Source organism: Coregonus lavaretus (assembly GCF_964263955.1).
Source record: "Coregonus lavaretus genome assembly, chromosome: 13".
Lineage (NCBI taxonomy): Eukaryota > Metazoa > Chordata > Actinopteri > Salmoniformes > Salmonidae > Coregonus > Coregonus lavaretus.
The window spans coordinates 45,564,543-45,578,124 of NC_140000.1; the positions used below are offsets into that span (position 1 = coordinate 45,564,543).

Below are 13,582 nucleotides of genomic sequence, written 5' to 3' on the forward strand. Positions count from 1 at the left end.
TACAGTGCATTCGGAAAGTATTCAGACCCTTTCACTTTTTCCACATTTTGTTACTTTACAGACTTATTCTAAAATGGATTATATTGTTTTTTCCCCCTCAATCTACACAAAATACACCATAATGACAAAGCAAAGACAGGTTTTTAGACATTTTTGCAAATGTATTACAAATAAAAAACGGAAATATTACATTTACATAAGTATTAAGACCCTTTCCTCAGTCCTTTGTTGAAGCACCTTTGGCAGCGAGTACAGACTCAATTCTTCTTGGGTATGACACTACAAGCTTGGCACACCTGTATTTGGGGAGTTTCTCCCATTCTTCTCTGCAGATCCTCTTAAGCTCTGTCAGGTTGGATGGGGAGCGTCGCTGCACAGCTATTTTCAGGTCTCTCCAGAGATGTTTGATCGGGTTCAAATCCGGGCTCTGGCTGGGCCACTCAAGGACATTCAGAGGCTTGTCCTGAAGCCACTCCTGCGTTGTCTTGGCTGTGTGCTTAGGGTCGTTGTCCTGTTGGAAGGTGAACCTTCGCCCCAGTCTGAGATCCTGAGCGCTCTGGAGGAGGTTTTCATCAAGGATCTCTCTGTACTTTGCTCCATTCATCTTTCCCTCAATCCTGACTAGTCTCCCAGTCCATGCCGCTGAAAAACATCCCCACAGGATGATGCTGCCTGCACCATGCTTCTTCATAGGGATGGTATTGGCCAGGTGATGAGCGGTGCCTGGTTTCCTCCAGACGTGACGCTTGGTATTCAGGCCAAAGAGTTCAATCTTGGTTTCATCAGACCAGAGAATCTTGTTTCTCATTGTCTGAGAGTCCTTTAGGCAAACTCCAAGCGGGCTGTCATGTGCCTTTTACTGAGGAGTGGCTTCCATCTTGCCTCTCTACCATAAAGGCCTGATTAGTGGAGTGCTGCAGAGATGGTTGTCCTTCTGGAAGGTTCTCCCATCTCCACAGAGGAACTCCGGAGCTCTGTCAGAGTATCCATCAGGTTCTTGGTCACCTCCCTGACCAAGGCCATTCTCCCCCGATTGCTCAGTTTGGCCTGGCGGCCAGCTCTAGGAAGAGTCTTGGTGGTTCCAAACTTCTTCCATTTAAGAATGATGGAGGTCACTGTGTTCTTGGGGACCTTCAATGCTGCAGAAATGTTTTGGTACCCTTCCCCAGATCTGTGCCTCGACACAATCCTGTCTCGGAGCTCTACGCACAATTCCTTGGACCTCATGGCTTGGTTTTTGCTCTGACATGTACTGTCAACTGTGGGACCTTATACAGACAGGTGTGTGCCTTTCCAAATCATGTCCAATCAATTGAATTTACCACAGGTGGACTCAAATCAAGTTGTAGAAACATCTCAAGGATGATCAATGGAAACAGGATCCACCTGAGCTCAATTTCGAGTCTCATAGCAAAGGGTCTGAATACTTATGTAAATAAGGTATTTCTAAAAACGTGTTTTTGCTTTGTCATTATGGGGTATTCTGTGTAGATTGATGAGAAAAACAATTATTTAATCAAGTTTAGAATAAGGCTGTAAAAAACAAAACCCAAACAGTGTTTGAATAAAATGACACCCACATATCTTTAGGCAAAATGTGTTCTTTATTTTTCAGGCTAAACTGCATAAACACTCAGATCTCAATGCTGCTTGCCTTGCGCTTTTGAACAAAGTGCTTTCCAGTCTTCTAAAACCTCTCCATTTACCCTCTTTCACAATCAATTGAAAGAATCCATCACTGCAGTGTTCTGTCCAGAGACAACTAAAAACAATGTGAAGATTAATTGGATCTCTGAGCATTTGTTTGGATACGGGATGATGTATAAAACTCTCGACTTTAAGGCCAAGGCATAATGCCTTCACAACAGTGGGATCCAAGGGACTGAAAGGCTTGCTAACCTGGTTAGATCTTGGGTTAAGATACATCCTTTTACAAGATTCTGAGATGAATTCACATTAGGTACAACTGTTATTTTAGCCTACACAGTACCATTGCAATTGAAACATTGCTCACAACTAGTGGTGTTTTTTCCATTATGTATATACCCAAAAGTGCAATTTTGTTAATTTGTCCTTCACATTGTTCACTCCAGGAACAGTTAAATTTCAACAGCTCAATGTCTCAATTAAAAATGACGAATAGTCCAGAGAACAGTCCTCAATATTTCTGCATGACATTCTTCATATAGCAGTTGTAGTGTAGAAAGTACCCATCAAATGTTGAGATACACACAACATATCACCCACTCACAAGTGTCACATGCAGACATCACTGTCAAAATAATAAAACAAAATGTGACTAAAGCACAATTACATTGTCTTTTAGCAGACACTCTTATCCAGAGCGACTTACAGGAGCAATAAGTGCCTTGCTCAAGGGCACAGACCATTCCAACCAGCAACATTCCGGTTACTGGCCCAACGCTCTTAACCGCTAGGCTGCCTGCCGCCCCACGATCTCTTTCAAAGGCATTGGAATGTTCACATGATACTGGCATGGGGCAGAGGCATGTTTGCCCAGTGCAGACTAAAGAAAATAATGATAAATTACTAATCGATTATCTGGTTAGTACTTTCCATGGTTGTGATTCCATGTGTTTTACTGCTAAACTATGTAAATAAAGAAACATCATGTCCATGAACAATCAAATGTGTCAGGAAAAGAAATGGCCACAAAAATATAACATCCACAAAAAGGTCAGTGGCTGACCTGGATACAGACATTCTCAGCTCTTTCTCGTTGACATTCACTCAACCTACAAAGCATTTCAGCTACAGAACAATGTGCCTGTTTTTGTAAGTCCCATGCATCCCTGCAGATCATCCACAGAAGTGGGACTTTCTGTCTGGTAGCACTGTAGTTCTGCCTGTCAAGCACACACTGGCATCTAGTCCTTCTGTGCACCTGCAGCAGCACAGTACAAAAGGCCTGGAGTACAGATGACAGGGAAGGAAGTTCCCTATAGGCAGCTTCATGGCTAAGACAGCAGATCAATCGCTGAAAGATGACTCACTGCCATCATCGCTGTCATCATCTTGATCCACTGTGTTCTTTTTGCCTGCATCAGGCACAGGTGCATCTGGTGTGCTGCAAACAGAAACATTTAGGAATCACCATTGTTACTTCAAATACAGTTGAAGTTGGAAGTTTACATACACCTTAGCCAAGTACATTTAAACTCTGTTTTTCACAATTCCTGACATTTAATCCTAGTAAAAATGCCCTCTCTTAGGTCAGTTAGGATCACCACTTTATTTTAAGAATGTGAAATGTGAAATGTCAGAATAATAGTAGAGAGAATTATTTATTTCAGCTTTTATTTCTTTCATCACATTCCCAGTGTGTCAAATGTTTACATACACTCCATTAGTATTTGGTAGCATTGCCTTTAAATTGTTTAACTTGGGTCAAACGTTTTGGGTAGCCTTCCACAAGCTTCCCACAAGTTGGGTGAATTTTGGCCCATTCCTCCTGACAGAGCTGGTGTAACTGAGTCAGGTTTGTAGGCCTCTTTGCTCGCACACGCTTTTTCAGTTCTGTCCACACATTTTCTATAGGATTGAGGTCAGGGCTTTGTGATGGCCACTCCAATACCTTGACTTTGTTGTCCTTAAGACATTTTGCCACAACTTTGGAAGTATGCTTGGGGTCATTGTCCATTTGGAAGACCAATTTGCGACCAAGCTTTAACTTCCTGACTGATGTCTTGAGATGTTGCTTCAATATATCCACATCATTTTCCTTCCTCATGATGCCATTATTTTGTGAAGTGCACCAGTCCCTCCTGCAGCAAAGCACCCCCACAGCATGATGCTGTCACCCCCGTGCTTCACGGTTGGGATGGTGTTCTTCGGCTTGCAAGCATCCCCCTTTTTCCTCCAAACAAAACGATGGTCATTATGGCCAAACAGTTCAAATTTTGTTTCATCAGACCAGAGGACATTTCTCCAAAAAGTACGATCTTTGTCCCCATGTGCAGTTGCAAACCGTAGTCTGGCTTTTTTATGGCGGTTTTGGAGCAGTGGCTTCTTCCTTGCTGAGCGGCCTTTCAGGTTATGTTGATATAGGACTCGTTTTACTGTGGATATAGATACTTTTGTACCTGTTTCCTCCAGCATCTTCACAAGGTCCTTTGCTGTTGTTCTGGGATTGATTTGCACTTTTCGCACCAAAGTACGTTCATCTCTAGGAGACAGAACGCGTCTCCTTCCTGAGCGGAATGATGGCTGTGTGGTCCCATGGAGTTTATACTTGCGTACTATTGTTTGTACAGATGAACATGGTACCTTCAGGTGTTTGGAAATTGCTCCCAAGGATGAACCAGACGTGTGGAGGTCTACAATTTCTTTTCTGAGGTCTTGGCTGATTTCCTTTGATTTTCCCATGATGTCAAGCAAAGAGGCACTGATTTTGAAGGTAGGCCTTGAAATAGATCCACAGGTACACCTCCAATTGACTCAAATGATGTCAATTAGCCTATCAGAAGCTTCTAAAGCCATGACATCATTTTCTGGAATTTTCCAAGCTGTTTAAAGGCACAGTCAACTTGGTGTATGTAAACTTCTGACCAACTGGAATTGTGATACAGTGAATTATAAGTGAAATAATCTGTCTGTAAACAATTGTTGGAAAAATTACTTGTGTAATGCACAAAGTACATGTCCTAACCGACTTGCCAAAATTATAGTTTGTTAACAAGAAATTTGTGGAGTGGTTGAAAAACAAGTTTTAATGACTCCAACCTAAGTGTACGTAAACTTCCGACTTCAACTGTACATGTAGGACCACCATTTTATGACATCAGAAAGATTCAGATGTGGATTATGAGGTACGAGAATACAGATATTACAAAGATGTAATGTAAGCACACTCACTCAAGCAGGTTGGGATCCAAACCTTCCTGGACCATTTTATTCTTTATCGCCATAACTGGAACACCCTGTAGTTTGAAATGTTTTCTACATGACTGATTTCATTGAACAGATTTCACATTTCTACAGAATATGAAAATGTATAGAGACCCACCACTTGCACCATCTTGAGATATCTGGCATAGCGTGGATCCTTGGCCACAGTCATCCAACACTCTCCTGCTGCCTCGGCTGATCCTGGTTCTGGTATGTTTGGAGAGGCCTACAATAGAGTCAATACTGCAATTCAGTATTTCCATCATGCACAAATATAAACAAATATACCATGTCTTTAACTTATTGTTCCATCAACAATTTATTTCAACACGAATATGTTGAAATCACAGGAGGTTGGTGGCACCTTAATTTGGGAGGACGGGCTTGTGGTAACGGCTGAAGCGAAATCAGTGGAATGGTATCAAATACATCAAACACATGGTTTCCATTCGCTCCGTTCCGGCCATTATTATGAGCTAGCCTCCACTGGTTGAAATATACAGTCAAGTCAAAAGTTTGGACACACCTACTCATTCCAGGGTTTTTCTTTATTTTTACTATTTTCTACATTGTAGAATAATAGTGAAGACATCAAAACTATGAAATAAAACATATGGAATCATGTAGTAACCACAGAATTACTGTGTGTGTAGTGCCTTCAGAAAGTATTCATGCCACTTGACTTATTCCAAATGTTGTTGTGTTGCAGCCTGAATTCAAAATGGATGAAATAGATGTTTTTCTCATGCGTCTACACACAATACTCCATAATGACAAAGTGAAAACATGTTTAGACATTTGTGCAAATTTATAGAAAATTAAATACAGAAATATCTAATTTACATAAGTATTCACACCCATGTCTTTCCACATATTTAATGGGCTTCAAGTCTGGGCTTTGGCTGGGTCACTCAAGTACTTTCACATTCTTGTTCTGAAGCCATTACAGCGTTGCTTTGACTGTATGCTTAGGGTCATTGTCCTGTTGCAACGTAAATCATTGTCCCATTCTAAGGTCGTTTACACTCTGAAGCAGGTTCTCATCAAGGATTTGCCTGTATTTGGCTCCATTCATTGTTCCCTCTATCCTTACCAGTCTCCCTGATGCTGAAAAGCATCCCCATAGCATGATGCTGCCACCACCATGCTTCACGGTAGGGATGGTGTTAGATGGGTGATGCTTTTTTGTCTCAGACCACAGAATCTTTTGCCTTATAATCTCAGAGCCTTTCACGTGCCTTTTTGCAAACTCCAGGCGTGCTGTCATGTGCCTTTTTCTCAGGAGTGGCTTCTGTTTGGCCACTCTCCCATAAAACCCAGATTGGTGAAGTGCTGTAGAGACTGTTGTCCTACTGACAGGTTCTCCCATCTCAACCAAGGAACTCTGTAGTTCTGTCAGAGTGGTCATTCGGTTCTTGTGACCTCCCTGGCCAAGGTCCTTCTTGACCATTTGGTCGGACGACCAGCTCTAGGCAGAGTCTGGGTAGTTTCATATTTTTTCCATTTCCCAATTATGGAGACCACTGTACTCTTAAAAACGTTCAACACTCTAGAAATTGTTTTATACCCTTCCCCAGATACAGTGGGGAGAACAAGTATTTGATACACTGCCGATTTTGAAGGTTTTCCTACTTACAAAGCATGTAGAGGTCTGTACTTTTTATCATAAGTACACTTCAACTGTGAGAGACGGAATCTTAAACAAAAATCCAGAAAATCACATTGTATGATTTTTAAGTAATTAATTTGCATTTTATTGCATGAAATAAGTATTTGATCACCTACCAACCAGTAAGAATTCCGACTCTCACAGACCTGTTAGTTTTTCTTTAAGAAGCCCTCCTGTTCTCCACTCATTACCTGTATTAACTGCACCTGTTTGAACTCGTTACCTGTATAAAAGACACCTGTCCACACACTCAATCAAACAGACTCCAACCTCTCCACAATGGCCAAGACCAGAGAGCTGTGTAAGGACATCAGGGATAAAATTGTAGACCTGCACAAGGCTGGGATGGGCTACAGGACAATAGGCAAGCAGCTTGGTGAGAAGGCAACAACTGTTGGCGCAATTATTAGAAAATGGAAGAAGTTCAAGATTACCCTCGGTCTGGGGCTCCATGCAAGATCTCACCTCGTGGGGCATCAATGATCATGAGGAAGGTGAGGGATCAGCCCAGAACTACACGTCAGGACCTGGTCAATGACCTGAAGAGAGCTGGGACCACAGTCTCAAAGAAAACCATTAGTAACACACTACGCCGTCATGGATTAAAATCCTGCAGCGCACGCAAGGTCCCCCTGCTCAAGCCAGCGCATGTCCAGGCCCGTCTGAAGTTTGCCAATGACCATCTGGATGATCCAGAGGAGGAATGGGAGAAGGTAATGTGGTCTGATGAGACAAAAATAGAGCTTTTTGGTCTAAACTCCACTTGCCGTGTTTGGAGGAAGAAGAAGGATGAGTACAACCCCAAGAACACCATCCCAACCGTGAAGCATGGAGGTGGAAACATCATTCTTTGGGGATGCTTTTCTGCAAAGGGGACAGGACGACTGCACCGTATTGAGGGGAGGATGGATGGGGCCATGTATCGCCAGATCTTGGCCAACAACCTCCTTCCCTCAGTAAGAGCATTGAAGATGGATCGTGGCTGGGTCTTCCAGCATGACAACGACCCGAAACACACAGCCAGAGCAACTAAGGAGTGGCTCTGTAAGAAGCATCTCAAGGTCCTGGAGTGGCCTAGCCAGTCTCCAGACCTGAACCCAATAGAACATCTTTGAAGGGAGCTGAAAGTCTGTATTGCCCAGCGACAGTCCCGAAACCTGAAGGATCTGGAGAAGGTCTATATGGAGGAGTGGGCCAAAATCCCTGCTGCAGTGTGTGCAAACCTGTTCAAGACCTACAGGAAACGTATGATCTCTGTAATTGCAAACAAAGGTTTCTGTACCAAATATTAAGTTCTGCTTTTCTGATGTATCAAATACTTATGTCATGCAATTAAATGCAAATTAATTACTTAAAAATCATAATGTGATTTTCTGGATTTTTGTTTTAGATTCCGTCTCTCACAGTTGAAGTGTACCTATGATAAAAATTACAGACCTCTACATGCTTTGTAAGTAGGAAAACCTGCAAAATCGGCAGTGTATCAAATACCTGTTCTCCCCACTGTATATGCCTCATCACAATTCTATCTCCAATCAAGTTGTAGTGACATCTCAAGGATGATCAAAGGAAATTGGATGCACGTGAGCTCAATTTGGAGTGTCATAGCAAAAGGGTGAGAATACTTATGTAATAATAATAATAATAATATGCCATTTAGCAGACGCTTTTATCCAAAGCGACTTACAGTCATGCGTGCATACATTTTTTTGTGTATGGGCTACCTCAGAAGGTGGCAATGGCACAGCCACAGCTATAGGGGTCTCTGGTTGACTTGGGACCACGACTGCGACTGGACCGTTGGCCTCTGTAGCTGGCCGCTGACCAACACCCTCCACCCTGACGTCCTCCAAACCAGGAATAGAGGATAGCTACATAGAACAAAATCAGGATGCACTGACATTATCATATTGGTATGCCCAGAGCAGCAATGCACATAACAGTACAACAACATCAAAGACAGAGTAAAGTCCTATAATATTGTATACTAAACACATACAGGAGCTGGGTTACCTACCTTTGCTTCCAAAATGCTGAGGGTAGTTTCAATCTGCTGTATCCGAAGAGATATGGAAGCAAGTTTCTCTTCGCAAACTGTCGAAAAACGATTGAGGAACCGGACAGTGTGCACTATGAACTGGTTGAGATAGGCAACGACTCTCCTCTGTTGTATGGCTGGGACCTAGGACCATAGCATTCAGTATCATGAAGAAAATGCTATGTTTATTTACTTACAGAGATGGGGAGTTCAAAAACATTTACTACACATACTCATTAGATACAACATTTATTTGATTGCATTATTTGTCTGAGAGTCATTCAGCTTGTTTACAAAACAAGCTGAAGCTATCATGACTAATTTAGCTACAGTAGCCACCAAGATATCTTTCGGCTACGGAAAACACTCACCTTGGTCAGATCTATTCCAGATCCCACAATCGGTAAACCGTCCTCATCCATGCTTTTATCGTTTTGGTTAACTACCTATTACTTTGTTTAATAGTAATGTTTGACAAATAATCTTCAAAAACGAGATGGAAATGTTATTATGCTAGAAATGCTTCATGTGACTTCACCGTGACCCAAATCTGACGTCATTCTTCTTCTGCTCTTCCGCGTATATCAGCCAATGAGGTGCTTAGTTTTCTTCTTCTTTATTGGAAATAAAAATGAACCTAATGCTGAAGGTGCATACCTCCATCTCCTGAACTGGAGGGTTAACAGCTCATTACCACAAATGTAGTGTGTTCAATGCACCACAAGGATGGAGTACAGTATAATGGTTAATAAATGTGCAGTGTCTCGAAACAAGCCCCAATTCTGTTGATCCAGGCAAGGAGGACTTAGTTGCCGTAATAGGGTTTGCAGAGATGATGAGTTAATGGATAAAGCCATCAACATAAATTATTTGACAACTTAATTTTGATGATGCCTCAGATGCTATAGTCTTTCGGAGACAACCCACAACGTGAGTGCACGTGTGTTGCACTGGATCATGCCTGATTAGCTGTGAACTATTACTACATAGGAGAGCAGCAGAACCAGTGAAAAACAAAACACAGGAAACCAAAAATGCTGTCCAACTTGACCTCAATCTGAACTCAAAAACTATTCCAACCGTTTTATTTGAAATGGACTTGATCTGAAACAAGAGCCCTTTAAACTGGATGTAAACCAGAAGTGAAACCCTCTAACCTGACCTAAGAGTAAACTCAAGCCATAGTCCATGCCCAGCATTGCCCACCTGATCGTAAACAAGTCTGAAAGCCCAATCCATGCCAATTCAACCTAGTTCAACAGGCAGGAAGAGTCTCTGCCCAGTTTCAAACAAAATTGTTATGAAGAACTCAACAAAAAAATCTAAGCTGACCTCCTGAGCCAGACCCTATCCAGAGAGTGTTGGGAGCAGATCACTTTTTAAACCAGCAGCATATTGATTTATATGGGACTGTAATTGCTTCAGTGTGTCCTGGATGACTCCCCCATAATTGAGGCCTGGCAGAACCTCTTCCCTGGACATACTCTGAGCCAGGCAGCGGGCAGAGGAGTACCGCACCCACTCCCCTCCCCTCCCCTACCCTCTGCCAGGGAGTGAGCAGTGGATGGTTACCCCCTTACCCCCAAGCCACTCTATCATACCGTGAGGAGTGAACTGCTCTGTCAGAGCTTCCCATACATGTTTCACACAAACACGTTCACTCTGCTGACAGGGCTTTCTGCAAGAGGGAGTACTTCTCTATAGGGCTACTTACAGAATGAACAGGTTTCTTTACTTAGAGGGGGTCCTCTGAGAGTGTAGTGTGGTGGGGCATAGACGGCTTACAGTAATTAAAAGCTATGTATCTCAGGGTTTTTCCTACATCAAGTGCACTCGTTGAACTACTGGCAACTTGTGCATACTTGAATTGTATTGGTATGGTTGTATCACCCAGGATTTGCATAGTGTTCACTGTTTTGACAGAATCCTGTGTCTGCTTGTAGGCACGTTGACATTGATAGGATAAATAGTCTCAGAGGGACTTTCCTATGTGTCGTAAAAAAATAGGCATTTTGAGAAGAGAAAAAAATGACAGCATTATTAAACAATGATAATAAATACATGGCTCTTAATAATAGAACTGCGATCCTGCAAGTTGAGGAATAGCTTTCTCCTGTATCACAATTTCCAGAGATATTGACCTGATACCCTGGTAGCTGGGTAATATTAGCTATTTTCTAAACTTTGTTAACATGATTTCTGAATGTCTTCTGAGTAGGGTTGCAAAATTCCAGGAACTTTAAATAAATTCCTTGGTTTTCCAGAAATCCTGGTTGGAGGATTCCGGACTTCATGTTTATTCCTTCCTGATTCTGAGAATCCTCCATCCAGAATTTTGGGAAAACCAGGGAATTTATTGAAAGTTCCTGGAATTTTGCAACCCTACTTCTGAGCACACTGGGCTATTTCTGCTAACTTTCTCTTACATGAATCCAGCATGTTCATTAATCAGACACGGACAGTTAAACCATCATAGAACAGTATTTAAATTGGGATTTGATCATCAACAGGCGCCATGGAATTTCCTGCCCACTTCACCGAAACATTTGTGACCCCTACATGTTGCTGTGGCAACGGCGAATATCAAAACAAGCACCCCTCTCGCTCTGCTGCTCCATGACGCACCTTTATTTCTTCCATATGAACAGACATGGTATGGCACCGAAATATGTTTTTGATAACACATGCACACACATCAGCACCACACCCCTCTTTTCATTTAAACCCACTCCACATCACTGAGTAGATTAAATACTGAGAAAAAAAAACTAAATTACCCCCTCTCTCACACAATGTATAGCCTAGTTTGCCTAGTTTATATGAATATTTCGGCGTTTAAATCACTGATCAAAAAAGTACAGCCTAACTCACAGAGCCATCTCAAACTAATCAAGAGGGAATAGTTCACCCTAATTAAGATCAATGCTATGAAGGAGAAGAATTACTCAGGGTTGAGAGCAGAGAGTCTCTCTCAGCCCTGTGTGTGTCCTCATGTGAACTTAAAATGCTTATCTTTCTCATATGCTCATCTGTATGCTGGACCATTGTCTTTACCTCTGGCCTGGCTGTGAGCATGTTTGGCAGGTCAGTCCAGACAGAGGACGCTGTCAACACCTCTTCCCTGTCCAGAATCCCTGTAAGTGAAAACAAGCCTTTTCCTGGTCAATGAGTTCAAGGGGGCGGAAGAGACAGAGAGAGAGAGAGACAGACAGAGAGGAGCGAGAGGGGGAGAGAGAGAGAGGAGCGAGAGGGAGAGAGAGAGCGAGAGAGAGAGAGAGAGAGAGAGAGAGAGAGAGAGAGAGAGAGGGAGCTGGCAGGGGTACAACCCTGAGTGCTATATATTAGAGTGGGCAGGAGAAGGAAAGGAAGGTCAGTCTATTACTGCATTGGGAGATAATCAGACAAGAACAAGACATCATTTTAGCCATAACCCAGCATTAATGATAACAGTCATATTTGTCATAATTCATGGAAGTGAGACTTATAATCACCTGAGAAGATGGTTGCCAAATTAGATGAGCTTTTCATCAGAAAACACTGATTGATAGCGAGGTTTATGTACGTTTCTTGGAACCAGAGGAGTTTTATTTTGCATGCCCTGATCTGACAAGGTCAGCTCAAGCAGCTTTGTCTTTAATCAGGGGTGCATCATTGTTCACTATTATATGATTACTCGTTACCATGACGCAATACACAGCAAGGAGTGAAAATGTATTTGGTACATTGTGCTCCTGTTTTGTGCCATTCAGCATATTGGATGATAATGCCCCAATGTTCTGAACTGAAGAGAGAGACACTGAATTAAAGGTTATGACAATACACCCAATCTGCTGGAGCTGTAGCTGTAGCTAGGGGCAGGGAGGACCTTTGGAGGCAGTAGACTTTGGGTTGGAATGGATGTTGGGCTTGATCATAGTTATTGGGGCATCTTGAAACCTTTTATATTCCCTGCTGTGCCCATCTACGTAACACTGGTAATATTGTTATGCATAACATAATGCATTGAGTGACAACTGTATATGAATGTAGTCACTATCTGCCCATATTAGGTTTAAATAGGTTAATTGAATGTCCTTATACACCCTGTGACCGTCTGTAAATGTGCTTGCATGTTGTGATCCACTTTGGTGGCGTTATAAGGTGTCATCTTTGCCTGTCTGTGTCCACGCACTGCCCACTCTGGATTTGTCCTTGTTTATGTGATGCGTTGACACTGTCTGAGCTAACTGGATCTGTGCTGCTGATGTCCTGCTTTATGATTGGGTCAGCACTGATCTCCTGTTTAGTGATTGGATCAGTGCTGATCTCTGCTGGTGAAATCAACCCTCTTTAAGCACTGGGACAATTAGGCAGTGGTCATTCAAAACACTGCCCTTTATTGGAAAAAATAGGATTGTCCTATTCAATGGCATACATATTTGCCATGGAAAGAGTGCTGTTGTCAACAGATACTGAGACACATGTCAATTCAAGGGGAGAGCAAGGTGCAGATACACAGATTGGGAAAAAGCCCACATTTGGGCTGTCAAGTGGCAATGCATTGTTCAGTGACAAACACTGAGTGGTCATAATATTTGCATTGTAAAATATGATTTTTAGCCATGGTGTGAGCAGATAGATCTGACAAGAGGACATTTAAAACTACATGTATAAAACTACATGAATAATCAGGTGGTTCGATGTGGGATTTTAATCATGATGACCTGAGGACAGGGATGATATTCACATATATGAATATAAACGTATATGAATTGTATGAAACAAGAGACCAATGTGCAGGCTATCCATTAAACCCGTGGACACTGTACATAAACACTCAAATTTTATAGTTTATGAACATATTTAAATCATGATGATGAATAAGCCCACTAAATCAAAAGTTGGAGATAGATATGTATGCAATAGAAGATGAATATAAAGAGGCATAGCCTACATTTGGCACATGAATTACGCACGAGCGCTTCGTG

At 42.2% G+C, this 13,582-nt stretch overlaps 1 protein-coding gene across 1 annotated transcript; it reads right to left on the reverse strand.

Annotated features, from left to right (window-relative positions):
• Positions 1-1,588: 1,588 nt before the first annotated feature.
• Positions 1,589-9,198, reverse strand: washc3 (WASH complex subunit 3). The gene is made up of 6 exons (XM_084174932.1): positions 8,987-9,198; positions 8,595-8,759; positions 8,302-8,448; positions 5,027-5,134; positions 4,876-4,940; positions 1,589-3,088 (listed from the first exon to the last, which is right to left on the reverse strand). The coding sequence occupies exons 1-6, from the start codon at positions 9,035-9,037 to the stop codon at positions 2,992-2,994; spliced, it is 633 nt and encodes a 210-aa protein (XP_084031058.1). The 5' UTR covers positions 9,038-9,198; the 3' UTR covers positions 1,589-2,991.
• Positions 9,199-13,582: the final 4,384 nt, after the last annotated feature.